This window comes from Schizosaccharomyces pombe (assembly GCF_000002945.2).
Source record: "Schizosaccharomyces pombe strain 972h- genome assembly, chromosome: II".
Lineage (NCBI taxonomy): Eukaryota > Fungi > Ascomycota > Schizosaccharomycetes > Schizosaccharomycetales > Schizosaccharomycetaceae > Schizosaccharomyces > Schizosaccharomyces pombe.
Window position 1 is genome coordinate 1,194,268 of NC_003423.3, and position 12,664 is coordinate 1,206,931.

At 37.1% G+C, this 12,664-nt stretch overlaps 5 protein-coding genes, 7 long non-coding RNA genes and 1 other non-coding gene across 13 annotated transcripts; 7 read left to right on the forward strand and 6 right to left on the reverse strand.

The window, feature by feature from the left end:
• The first annotated feature begins 50 nt into the window (after window positions 1-50).
• Window positions 51-1,444, forward strand: mlo2 (ubiquitin protein ligase E3 component mlo2). Its single transcript, NM_001021389.3, has one exon. The coding sequence runs from the start codon at window positions 87-89 to the stop codon at window positions 1,074-1,076; it is 990 nt and encodes a 329-aa protein (NP_595478.1). The 5' UTR covers window positions 51-86; the 3' UTR covers window positions 1,077-1,444.
• A 170-nt stretch (window positions 1,445-1,614) lies between these two features.
• Window positions 1,615-2,686, reverse strand: SPOM_SPNCRNA.5060. Its single transcript, NR_194416.1, has one exon. It is a non-coding gene; the product is annotated as a non-coding RNA (long non-coding RNA).
• On the forward strand, window positions 1,709-3,489 carry SPOM_SPBC4.06 (acid phosphatase). The gene has a single exon (NM_001021390.3). It carries the CDS (start codon window positions 1,747-1,749, stop codon window positions 3,133-3,135), a length of 1,389 nt encoding a protein of 462 aa, NP_595479.1. The 5' UTR covers window positions 1,709-1,746; the 3' UTR covers window positions 3,136-3,489.
• Window positions 2,854-3,141, reverse strand: SPOM_SPNCRNA.5061. Its single transcript, NR_194417.1, has one exon. It is a non-coding gene; the product is annotated as a non-coding RNA (long non-coding RNA).
• A 21-nt stretch (window positions 3,490-3,510) lies between the features above and the next one.
• Window positions 3,511-5,161, reverse strand: rpt2 (19S proteasome base subcomplex ATPase subunit Rpt2). The gene is made up of 2 exons (NM_001021391.3): window positions 5,110-5,161; window positions 3,511-4,974 (listed from the first exon to the last, which is right to left on the reverse strand). The coding sequence occupies exons 1-2, from the start codon at window positions 5,110-5,112 to the stop codon at window positions 3,631-3,633; spliced, it is 1,347 nt and encodes a 448-aa protein (NP_595480.1). The 5' UTR covers window positions 5,113-5,161; the 3' UTR covers window positions 3,511-3,630.
• Window positions 3,637-4,231, forward strand: SPOM_SPNCRNA.5062. The gene has a single exon (NR_194418.1). It is a non-coding gene; the product is annotated as a non-coding RNA (long non-coding RNA).
• On the forward strand, window positions 5,109-5,554 carry SPOM_SPNCRNA.5063. The gene has a single exon (NR_194419.1). It is a non-coding gene; the product is annotated as a non-coding RNA (long non-coding RNA).
• A 60-nt stretch (window positions 5,555-5,614) lies between these two features.
• On the forward strand, window positions 5,615-5,799 carry SPOM_SPRRNA.27. The gene has a single exon (NR_151413.1). It is a non-coding gene; the product is annotated as a 5S ribosomal RNA (ribosomal RNA).
• Window positions 5,800-6,291: 492 nt separating this feature from the next.
• Window positions 6,292-8,870, forward strand: maa1 (aspartate aminotransferase Maa1). The gene has a single exon (NM_001021392.3). It carries the CDS (start codon window positions 6,394-6,396, stop codon window positions 7,705-7,707), a length of 1,314 nt encoding a protein of 437 aa, NP_595481.1. The 5' UTR covers window positions 6,292-6,393; the 3' UTR covers window positions 7,708-8,870.
• Window positions 6,353-7,785, reverse strand: SPOM_SPNCRNA.5064. Its single transcript, NR_194420.1, has one exon. It is a non-coding gene; the product is annotated as a non-coding RNA (long non-coding RNA).
• Window positions 7,944-8,725, reverse strand: SPOM_SPNCRNA.1420. Its single transcript, NR_150302.1, has one exon. It is a non-coding gene; the product is annotated as a non-coding RNA (long non-coding RNA).
• On the forward strand, window positions 8,785-12,506 carry mpr1 (histidine-containing response regulator phosphotransferase Mpr1). Its single transcript, NM_001021393.3, has one exon. The coding sequence runs from the start codon at window positions 9,490-9,492 to the stop codon at window positions 10,375-10,377; it is 888 nt and encodes a 295-aa protein (NP_595482.1). The 5' UTR covers window positions 8,785-9,489; the 3' UTR covers window positions 10,378-12,506.
• On the reverse strand, window positions 11,423-12,513 carry SPOM_SPNCRNA.5065. The gene has a single exon (NR_194421.1). It is a non-coding gene; the product is annotated as a non-coding RNA (long non-coding RNA).
• Between the last annotated feature and the right edge of the window lie 151 nt (window positions 12,514-12,664).

Here is a 12,664-nt window from a genome sequence, read left to right on the forward strand (position 1 = left end):
AGTTAGTGTTTTGAATTATTCAAAAGACATTCTTCGCAATTGTTTACGCCGTCTATTTGCCAACGTTTAGTTGCATTTAATAACTTATGGAGGAAACGGCTCATGAATTAACGGTTAAGCAATATGTTGAACAGCAAAGGGAGCTTGAAAGGGAGGCACGAGAAGTTTTGCCTTACAGCTTTGACACGTGCACTTATTCGATGGGCTATTTGAAGCAACCTTTATACGCTTGTTTGACATGTCAAAAAGCTAGCGGAAGCTTAAATGCTGTTTGCTATAGCTGCAGTATTAGCTGCCATGCTGACCATGATCTTGTGGACCTATTCAATAAACGACATTTTCGATGTGATTGTGGCACCACAAGAACCCACTCCATACCTTGTAATTTACGGAAATCCGTTGATGAATGTGGCTCAGAAAATGATTATAATCATAATTTCGAAGGGCGATTTTGCATATGTGATACGGTGTATAATCCAGAGACAGAGGAAGGAACTATGTTTCAATGCATCCTTTGCGAAGATTGGTTTCACGAAAAGTGTCTGCAGAAAACTAATAAAGGAATTGCAATCCCAGATGCTGAGACTTTTGAATGGTTGGTGTGTTCAGAATGTTCAGAAAAATACCGCGATCATCTTTTAAACCAGAAGCATGAAAGCATAGCTGGTACAGAACGAGCGCCTCTATTTCTTTCAGAAAACTTTAGGGAAAATTTGTGCCCTTGTGAATCTTGCATCAGTTTGCGTAATTTGGAGATGCCAATGTTGGTGGCAGAAGAACCTATTTACGAACCTCCTGAGGATTCTGAGGATGGAATCAGTGAGATGAATGAGGATCCCAGTGAATCTGGAGAAATGATTGAGCAAGTCATATCTAGCACAATGAATGATGTCCTTCGTATTTTGGACAGACTTCCTCGTGTACAAGCTAACGAAAGCGTTTATGCGTATAATCGCTTAAAATCTGAGCTAACGGACTTCCTCACTCCATTTGCTCGTGAAAATAGGGTTGTCACCAAGGAAGATATATCAAATTTTTTCTTGGAGCGATCTCGAATCAGTAAAAATTTACGGTAGCGTTAATAACTTTTTTGAATTCCCTTCTTTTTTGGCGTATAATTTAACGTCAAAACATGTAGGTTATACTTAATCTGGTGATGCTTTTTGTGAAACGCTGTTTATACTGGTGAAACCAGAGATATTTTCTATGTGCTTATGGTTAAACGTAATCATTTCTCTATCAAAAATGGTTTAATTGATTTTCTTAACAGAGATGGTTAATTTGAGAGGCTTACTGGGGCTTGTTGGTATACATGATTTTAATGATGATGACAAATTTGTATGTATATTTGAACAATAATTAATATATTGAACTTCTAGCTTTCTTGTCTCTCCTATTTTAACTGCACTCATTAAAATTTTTAAACCTATCTATAGTTTTGGTGGTTGCGTCTTTTATCTTTTATTTTTGATTGAGAAAGCTAAAGAGAAACCCTGTCTGGGTATTTTTTTTTTGTTATATCTCATAATGACTTTCATTTTAATTTTTTCCTAACAGTTTTTTAAGATTGAATTAACTTTATATTTTATTGTTTTCTTTTCATAAACAAAACTAATTTTCAAATAGTGTCGTTTCGTTAATATTCAGTAATTCATATTTTATATGAGCTTTGCGATGATGTTCAAGCATTGAGACCTTAGTTGACAGCAGCTCTTATCCAGCATCATCAACCACTTCCTAGCCGCCATGTCTCAAATGTCTTCAGCTTCTGTTAAATTCCCGGATTCAGTTCCCGGAGTCGATTATCCAAAACAGCTGCAACTGAAATATTTACAAGTCATATTTCGACATGGTGAACGTGCTCCCGTGAAGGAAAGACTTGGTTCCGCCGGTATCCCTAAGGATTGGAAGCTTTGTAATAATGCAAGGAGGTTTTTTGCGCAAATTAAAGGGGAAAAGGAATGGTCTGTGTTGGGTTTTGAAAGGAAGGTTGAGTCACCAGTTGACACGTCTCTTGCAGCACCAACTTCAGACAATTCCCCAAGTGGTGTTTGCATTCATGGTGAATTGACTGATTTTGGGCGTGTTACTACCAGAACACTTGGTGAGTATCTTCGAGAACGTTATGTCAAACAATTGAAATTCTTACCTGATGAATTGAATAACTACGCTGATGTTTATATGCGTGCGACTCCAATGGTGCGAGCCTTGGAGTCTTTAGAACATGTTTTTTCCGGATTGTATCCTGAGTCAAAGCGTAAGATGGGTTTACCTGTCATTTTTACGAGAAATTGGTCAGACGAAAACCTACTTCCTAATGAAAACAACTGTCCTCGACTTGTGCAACTATATGAAGAATTTGCAGAACGAGCTGCTAAGCTTTACGATCCCTTACTTGCAGGCCGTGCCTCTGAAATGATGAGTCAATTCATGAATGGTCAGCCTGTTAGAGTTGTTTCAAGCCATCCTCGTCTCAGTGGTTTGCTTGATACTATTAACGCTGCCATTGGTAGCCATGTCGACTTCAATCCCAACCTAAGAGATGAACAATGGTTACGCGATGCCGAAACTGCTGTTGTAGAAGAATGGTTTGGCGGTTATAAGGTTTCTAAGTTGATGCGTCAATTAGGTGCTGGAAGCTTGTTAAATGATTTAAGCATGAGAATGGAGAACTTCGTGGTCGCTGAAAAGAATGGTTCACCCTATCATCGTTTGGCCCTCTATGGCGCACATGATGTTACAATAGCTGCCATTTTAGCATCTTTGGACGCATTTGACTATCGCTGGCCACCCTTTACATCACATCTTGAAATGGAACTATTCGAAGATACATCAAGCAAATCCGATTCCCAAAATCAAAGCGGCGATAATAAGACGACAGATTTGAAGTTGTTTTCCGATGAGTCTACAGATGCCAGCAATAGTGCTATCGTTGCTGCGTCTAATTCTGCTAGAGATATGTCTGATTGGTATGTCCGAATTACCTACAATTCAACCCCTGTAGTGATGGGTGCATGTCGAGGTCAAGGATACAAAGGCAATGATACGATCTGTCCTCTTTCTATATTTAAGGATACAGTCCGTGCATTAAAGCCTGTTGAATATCACACTATGTGTAAACCGGTGAAAAAGTAATTATTTGATTGATTAGTTTACGTCTTTTGTGTATTATAAAGGCGTTTTGTTGCACACGTTAGAATTAAATTTCTTAATATAATCAGAAAACTGTGTCACTGAAATTGTGAATGCGATCGATTGAAGAAAATAAAAAAAAAGAGGTATCGGAGAGGTATTTTCTATGGACACGTTTTGTTTGCTTTGCTTATTTTACGCTCTTTTTTTTAAAAAATCCAAAATTTAAACCGACAAGGAATGCACGAAGTTAATAAAATACGTATGATGATATAATAAATTTTATGGACATCTATAGTTACTCTATAAAACTTAATGATAACTTAATAATCATGCATACAATACTTCTCTACAGGATTAAATAATAATAGTGAAGATGGAAATACAGATATTCGTAGAAACTAAACAGGAACTGGAAATTATTTAGTCAATGGCAAGTATGGATAAAAAGAAGTATTGCCATTATGCGAGTAAAACTAGTCATAACCAAAGTTGGACTTAGATATAAAGACCACCAGCAGGTCCACCTTCGTCCTTCGTTTTTAAAACCTTTTCACGAGCTTGCCGAAAGTCGTCCATAACAACTCGCATTCGGCGTTCACGCAGAGCAAGCAAACCAGCTTCAGAAACGATTGCTTTAATTTCTGCACCAGATAAATCATCTTTGCATTGAATTAACTCTTCTAAATTAACATCCTCGCCCAAATTCATCTTGGAAGTGTGAATGGTAAAAATTTTACGTTTCGTAGCTTCATCAGGATTCTCGAAAAGAATTTTGCGGTCAATACGACCTGGACGAATAAGAGCCGGATCAAGATCGCTGATACGGTTAGTAGCCATAATAACCTTAATATCACGCTGACTCGTATCGAATCCATCCAACTGATTGAGTAACTCAAGCATAGTACGTTGAATTTCTCGTTCAGCACCCGACTGGGCATCGTAACGCTTTGTACCTATAGCATCAATTTCATCAATAAAAACAATAGAGGGCGAATGTTCTTCGGCAGCATTAAATAATTGTCTCACAAGACGGGGACCATCACCTAAATATTTTTGAATAAGTTCAGAACCAACGACACGCAAGAACGTAGCAGAAGTTTGATTAGCAACAGCTTTCGCTAGTAAAGTTTTACCAGTACCGGGAGCACCATATAAAATGACACCTTTAGGGGGTTTTATGCCCATTTCCTCATAGAGTTCAGGATGGGTAAGAGGAAGCTCTACAGCCTCTTTGATCTCTTGAATTTGAGATTCAAGACCACCAATATCGGCATAACTTTCTGTAGGTGCTTTGTCGAGTTTCATAACATTAATCATTGGATCGGTATCATCAAGAAGTAAGCCTACTATACTCATGGCTTTGTGATGGAGAAGTACACTGCAACCAGGCTCTAACATGTCTTTATCGACAAATGACATGATGGAAACATAGTACTCTGGTCCAGCTGTGGAAACGATGGCATGATCGTCGTCTATAATTTCCTCTAAAGTTCCTACAGACATTGGAGTACCACGAATTTCATCTACACGATTGCGTTCTTCCTGAGTTCGTTCATCCTGTGGCTTAAGACGTTCCTGGTTTTGCACATACTCTTCTTCCATAAGCAAATGATCGTGGATTCTTTGCATTTTTAACAACCTTAAACGACAACGAGTCGTTGGGATAACAGTAGGTAGTTTTGCCGATGCATCAGGACCACTTTGAGCCTTCTTCTTACGACGACCAGTTCGAGTGGGAACTGGAGGTTCGTATTTGGGCTTATCTTTCTTTTGGTCTTTTTTATTGTCGCCGTTGGCACCATCGCCGAAATTAGAAAAATTCCCAGATTGTGCTTGTCCCTATAGGAGAGTTAGGATTAAATATTAAAACATGAAAAGAATGTGATAGAGTGAAAACAAGACTATTCAGCGATAGATGAAAAAATTACATTTAATTCAGTCTTGTTTTCAGCCTCAAAATACTCAAATACTTACCATTTTTTGGATCGATACTCTCAGTGAAAGTGATCTGGTATTGGTAATATCTAGCTTCACTCGTTTTCCACCACGACACTATGCAAGCAACCGGTGGCTCAAGGCACTCTAACATATTGCGTAACATAGTATTGCGATATTGTAATTTTTGAATAGTGTATGGTAAAAACACATCCTAATTTTCTTGAGTTGTTTACATTTCGAACACGAAAATGTATCTACTGTTACCAACGCGTGAATCAACCATTCCATTTCAAGAGACCTCACTTTAAGTAAATTTTCCTCAATATAAAGTGTTGTAGAAGTAATAATGGTTTAAAAAAGGTTAAACAATTGCCATCGATTTTTATTAAAAGGAGTACGGATCTCTTTTCGTGCATTCGTCGTGTTTCTTGTTAGAACATAGACTTTGCTAAAGTGATTTAACCTTGCATCTATCTTTTACTTAGGAATCATTGCTAAAGAATATTTATCCCAATTCAAACAACACACATTCCTCTCAAAATTACATAGCATAAAATTATATAAGCTATAAAGTATTTTACTAGGTGTCTACGGCCATACCTAGGCGAAAACACCAGTTCCCGTCCGATCACTGCAGTTAAGCGTCTGAGGGCCTCGTTAGTACTATGGTTGGAGACAACATGGGAATCCGGGGTGCTGTAGGCTTCATTTCGTTTTTTTTCTTAATAAAAGTCCTCCATATGAATAGAATTATTGTTCTATAACTTACTTCTGCAACCTTTTACAGCAACAACAGTGAAAGCTATAGAAGCAGCTACTAAAGACAGTCTGATGACTTAAACAGTGTTCGAAGGTCTAAATTGACTTATTCAAGTTATGATTATTGAATGACTTCTTGTTATTGAAAAATATTTTCTACAAGTCTAACAGCTATTTTACAATTTTTATTGTTGTTAATGTTAATTTATTAACTACCTTAATTACTTACGATAAATATTGGTAATTAACGAGTTACTGTTTACTAGTTGCTAAACTACGTTGCGATTACAAAACTATAGCTTTCGCTATGCTACTTTAATGTTTTTTCGGAACAGCTCTACAAGTGAACGATAACGAAAGAAACAATAAACGTCGTTATCTAATTTTGACATCTTACAGCTTCGGATTATGTTATCGATCGGTAAGCAGATACATTGAACCACGTGGTTTTCTCATGATAAGAACGTATATATATTAGCAGGATTCGATTGATTGCGAGCCTGTGAAGAGCCTTTAACCAATCTCCCAGAAATAACTTTGGGAAGAATATTGATTTCGACGATGTTGGCCAGGAATTTGCGTTGTTTGCATCCAAATACATTTGCATCGTTAAAAACCAACGTTTCCTACCATGGAGTAAAATGCTTGGCAAGTCAGAGCAAGCGTGGATTCAAGGTTTGGGCAGATGTACCTATGGGACCACCGGATCCCATCTTTGGTATTACAGAGGCCTATAAAAAGGATGGAGATGTTAAGAAAATGAACTTGGGTGCTGGTACATATCGTGATGATGCCGGAAAGCCTTATGTTCTGCCCAGTGTTCGTCAGGCAGAAACTGAGCTGTTGAGTCAGAAACTCGACAAAGAATATGCACCCATCACAGGAATTCCCAGTTTCCGTGTGCAAGCAACAAAATTGGCTTATGGCGATGTTTACGAGTCTATAAAGGATAGGCTGGTTTCTGCTCAATCCATTAGTGGTACCGGTGCCTTGTGTATAGCAGCTAATTTCCTTGCTTCATTTTATCCATCAAAGACTATTTACGTATCTGACCCTACTTGGGGAAATCACAAGAATGTATTTTCTCGAGCTGGCTTGACCGTTAAGTCCTACAAGTATTATGATCCTGCTACTCGTGGGTTGGACATTAAAGGCATGTTGTCCGATTTAACTTCAGCTCCTGATGGCTCTATTATATTATTGCATGCTTGTGCTCACAATCCAACTGGTGTAGATCCTACGAAAGCTCAGTGGGATGATATCCTCAAAACAATGCAAAAGAAAAACCATTTTGCTCTTTTAGACATGGCTTACCAAGGATTTGCCAGTGGTGATTTTGCTCGTGATGCTTATGCCACTCGTCTGTTCGCCTCCAGCAATGTCCCCATGTTACTCTGCCAATCCTTTGCTAAAAACATGGGTCTATATGGTGAACGTGCTGGCTGCTTTAGCATTTTAGCCAACGATGCTGAGGAAGCCGCTCGTATCGAAAGCCAAACTAAGATTCTCATTCGTGCTTTGTATTCCAACCCTCCCGTCAATGGGGCCAGAATTGCCAACCATATATTGAGCAACCCTGCACTTCGTGAACAGTGGGCTGGTGAAGTTGTAGGCATGTCCGAACGTCTTAAGAGTATGCGTAAGGCTCTTCGCAACATCCTTGAAAAGGACCTTAAGAATAAACACAGCTGGAAGCATATCACTGACCAAATTGGTATGTTTTGTTATACTGGTTTAAATCCCCAGCAAGTTGATGTTTTGGCTAAACAGTATCACATTTACCTCACTAAGAATGGTCGTATTAGCATCTCCGGTCTCAACACTTCCAATGTAAGATACTTTGCCGAAGCTATCAATGCCGTTACTTCGAATTAGTCGGTGGTGAAATTGAAGTGAAAAGATTTTGGTTTATTATATAGACAGATGGATTTTTGATTGATTCTTTGTTCTGAATCTTTTTTGTTCTTCTTTCTGTTTTTATTTTATTATACATACATATAGACAGACTCAAACACACATATACATATACATATATTTGTATACATTTAATTTTTTTTCCCTTTTCATTTCTCCGAAACCATGAGAAGACGTATTTAGTAACCTAATTGTCTCGGCTTATTTTTTTTTCCTTATACTTTCGCTTTGAGGTGAATAACTACAGTTTTGCTTCCAAATAGATGGCATGGTCTGTTTTTAAATGAATGGATTTTGGATCTAAAAATTGACTAAATATTGATTCGTTTTCGAAATAGTATGCTTTTCGTTTGTCTATCTTCATTTATTTCCATACTTTGTTTCTGTAGATGTTTGTCTAGTAGTTCACTTACTTCATACTTTAGATTGCCTCTAGTTAACCCAAAATTTGGCACATTTTACTATCCTCTCTCATATACATATTAAATCCCACTTTTTCGTTGGAAAACTATCAATTATCTTTCCCATTGCATTTGTCATATGTTGGGATTTCCCAAGTTCATCAAACTTCTGAGATGTACGAAATAAGTGAGGTAGGAATGAAATTTGTGCAAAGCTTTTAATTATTTCTAAAAATAGGAGAATATCGCTGGAAATTGGCACCTTTCCAATGACTAGGATAGGCCCTATGTAGTGATATCGAAATAAATATCTGCAAAAAGAGTATCATTCTTCCCTCCCAATGTGCAATGCTACAGCCATCAGGAATTGCTGCGCTTATTAGGAAATGGCCGAAAATGCCAAAGATGGTGGGAAACTGTTCTTCCATCTCCAGTTCGTCTTTTTTTTCTACACTGACTGATATGGAGGAATCATTGAAATTCGGGGTATAGTGAGACGTAGCGTCATTATATTAATATACTTTATCGTTTTGGGTGGTTGTGTATCGGTACATTTGACTGCTTTATTACGTTGCATGGCGTCACTCCCAAGTGTGAGTTTTGCAAACAATTCTTTCGCGGCATTTACCTACTTTCCGTCTCCCATTTACTACATTAGAATATCTAAAAATCAGACATAAGCACAGGCAAAACCATAGTCTCTACTCTCTGCCTTACCCTTGTTGCATTTGAACTTAATTATAGAGAGAGCACTTAACAATCTTGTGAGGATTGGTTTTCTGTCTTTTGAATTGATACGAAAACAATAATATCGCCTTTTTAGTAGAGCTTGATAATTTTAGAACTTAGCAGAAGCTGAAGGCAAGTTTGTGTGGCGTCTAAAACTTGGCATCAAAGTTTCGAACACGCAAAAAAAGCTCCAAAACCGTATTGACTCTTTTCCATTAGAATCGTTGTTGAAGGAGATTTATCCACAAATCCTATTTAGTATTTGTGGGTTGTGTGGTAAAGCCATTTTCTTCTTTTGGTAATAGCCCTTGTACTGTACTACAGGTTAGTGAAACTGTTGATTATTTCATTTTGCTGGCATACCACACATTATTTTTATAATTTGTTTGTGTTGTCGACGCCTCTTTCAATAACTCACATTTCCTCGCTTTAATTTCAAATCGTTGTTAAAAAAGGAAAGTCTTAAATCTGATACAATATTCTGTATCGATTGCTACATTTTACTGTTTGCAAAGTAATACTGCTGATAAAATTTAGCTGAGCTTCTCCATTCGCTCTTACTTTAAACCCTTTTCTTTTTTTTTTGGATTTTCTTTTAATTATTTTCTAAAAAATGAGTGTATATCGTGATAACATGTATATGAAATACGACCGAAACTTCGAAAATCGTGTCGCCCGAAGAAATGGACAGGCGCGTAACGCTAGTCTTGCTAAGACTCTTCACGATTCTGGCATAGCTGAACGTGCACGCTCTCCTTCAGGGTCAGCGATCCCCCATGCTTATCGGGTTATGAATGGTTCTGGAGCGAATGACACTTCTTTACCACTGACCTCAAATCCTGCTTATGTTGCTCTAACGTCACGTATATCTTCGAGCAAAAGTGAAAACAATCAACAATTGGCTGCTAATGAGACGGCTGGCGCACCTGAAGGCACGGAGGAGACCGTTGACATCTCCAATTCTATTAGCGATGACCATGCGAATGCCAAAAATCTTCCCGCTGCTTCAGTCAAAGCTTTGGTTGGGGCTGGTGTCTTGTCGGATGAACTTTCAGTAATTGCTTACGATATGTCATTTGAGGATGAACTCATCCAAGACAAACAGCTCATTGATCATTCCGTTTTTGACCAGTTGCTTGAGATGGATGATGATGATGAGCATGAATTTAGTAAGAGTATTGTTTGGAATTATTTTGAGCAGGCAGAGACTACCATTGCCGACCTCCAAAAGGCCCTAGAGGCTAAGGATTTGAAGAAGCTTTCCTCGTTGGGGCATTTCCTTAAAGGATCTTCAGCTGTATTGGGCCTTACAAAAATGAGAAAGGTTTGTGAACGTATCCAAAATTACGGATCTCTACGCAGTCGTGATGGTGTAATGAAATTACCGAGCGAGGAAATTGCATTGGATTTGATTAGCAAATCTCTGTCGGTTGTGAACGACTTTTATAAGGATGCTCGAGCTTACTTACTTGACTTTTATGAAAAAAATTCTTCTACATAAAAGTCTCAACATGTCAAAGTACCTAGCCTTTCTTTCCCCCTTTTTATGACATTTATACCAGTTGTCTATCAAAGTCTTCTAGTTTTCCCAAATTTACGATAACTTGAAGTTAGTGATGAATTTCCAGCTTTTACGGTTTGAATAGTTATATTTATTATGACGCCCACACTTTTCCCGTACTTTGAAGTGCTTCCCTCTATCAAAGCAAATAGAGTGAAGTAATACAAGTCCTCAATTTAGTTGAGTATCCCCTATCCAAAACTATCAAAAACAGTCTATTTTTTGCTTTACCTCGTCTACCTTTTTGATATTGAGATATGCAACAGGCAGGGTTTTCCTGCGGTTTTTTTTTACGGAACATTTTTGAAGCTCTCGATATCAAACTTTATGTATTTAATAAGCTGCTTTCTCGAAAAAAAAAATTCTTGTTTGTTACGTTCTTACGGTCGTGGCATGTATTTATACCTTTATTTATCTAGTTTATTTACGAAATTGTCTATTGTGATTGTTTATCACAAGCCCAATCCCCTAATGTTGAAGGACTTTAAACCTTAGATAATATGTTTACAACCGGTCGTTTAAGATGCTGAATTTGGTTAATTCAAATTACTCTTCAACACTCATTTATCCCCACGATTGGCGACAGATTTTTTTTTTTTTCGAGTTTGATTTGCTTTGTTGTTGTTTTTTTATGTTTTTCCTAAGTTTTTAAACTGTGTTTTCAAATTTTCTTTAACCTAATGTTAATCATTACATGTACCTGATTCTCCTTTGTTTACCTTTTTTATTATTCAACTTGAGATGTTGATGGATTTTTTATGATTTTGGTGATAACCTTCACGTCCTTGTACATTACTGAGTTGTGAATTATGGTGGACTTCAAATATTGATTGACAAACCTTGCAAAAATTTTAAGTATATTGTTCTTGCTTTTTGTAATTATGATTGCTTTTGTCATTATCTCGCTTTAGAGAGATTATTTAAAGGATTAATGAAAACACCTTAAAATGGTCATTACATACAATAATTATTTATGATTTGATTCATTCAGCGTTTAATATGTGTACTTTCAAGTGTGATCGAACTGACTTTTAGCGTCACTTACTAAATGTTTTTGTTGTTGTGGGTTAAAGATCGAAAACAATTCTTCGTTGTAGATTGTTCGTTTTTGAGAATAAAAACTAAGAAAACACGTTTGCGATGAAATGAAATTAACGAACTTCTTTTTTTTGTTAATCGAAGTATAGTTTGTTCGATTCCGCAAAGACAAGAGAACATTGAAATATTGATTTGTGTGAAACAGCGAAATCAAGTATACCTCGTTAATTAGCGCGGCAAGTAGGATCCTGCGGATTCATAGACGTTCCTTTGGAGGCGAAGCGTTATTAGGATTTTCATACCCGTTGTGCAGCTTTTCGTCGCCTTGTTTTTCTAGAATGATGCGGGATGAATTGAATATGCGGAAGCTACAGATGTGCAAAAACTAGGCATAAACCTCGCTTGCCTTCTTAGTTTGCTAGGCAATGTGAAGCAAATGGTCATAATCCAAGTGATACGCCTGACAGAGACAATTTAATTTGTAAATTATTTTTATCATTGTTTTTATCCTCTGATGTTACAATGTATTCATTGATATCGCATTTCGGCATTCCGATGTTCAACCCCGGTATGCGAGAAGGTGTTGGCCGCTTTTTTCGGTATCAAAGTTGAAATTTTAGATGACTAATCTTATGTTAATTAAAGATAAGAGGACGAAGTTTGCTGAAATCAAGTACAGGTTTTGATTGACTAGGCATCCTCACTAATGGTGTGAGAGAAATCTGTTAGGATATGCAAGCTGTCATTTCTCACTTTTTCAATGTTGGAAACCTGTACACAGACAATGCATACTCTTTTCTATATCAATTTGCAAACTAGATGGCAGCTCATTGTTCTGTGAATAATCAGATTAAGGTACTGAACAACGGAATATGGATTGCAATGTTCTTTGAAGATCTAGAAGGGGAAACCATTTTTGTTAGTTAAAAGTTTTATTTTTTTGTTTTAAGTTACTAGTTATTGTCTTTATTTTCTTATTTTCCTTTCTCTGTGCACTAATATTAAATGATTTTACTCTTACTATTTACCAATTCTCTTGAGCAGATGAAGAGAGGAATATTTTAAAAAATTAGTGTAATCCACGATAACGTACAATTTGCTTTTTCAGAAATCACACACGATTTCGTTAGTAAGTTTAGCCGAACTTTAGAGTTGTGCCTTATACAGATATCTAGAGATCATTTCTGTA

Bases quoted from the DNA above. Each gene is read 5' to 3' on its own strand.
- mlo2 (NM_001021389.3), top strand. From the start codon at position 87: ATGGAGGAAACGGCTCATGAATTAACGGTTAAGCAATATGTTGAACAG.
- SPOM_SPBC4.06 (NM_001021390.3), top strand. From the start codon at position 1,747: ATGTCTCAAATGTCTTCAGCTTCTGTTAAATTCCCGGATTCAGTTCCC.
- maa1 (NM_001021392.3), top strand. From the start codon at position 6,394: ATGTTGGCCAGGAATTTGCGTTGTTTGCATCCAAATACATTTGCATCG.
- mpr1 (NM_001021393.3), top strand. From the start codon at position 9,490: ATGAGTGTATATCGTGATAACATGTATATGAAATACGACCGAAACTTC.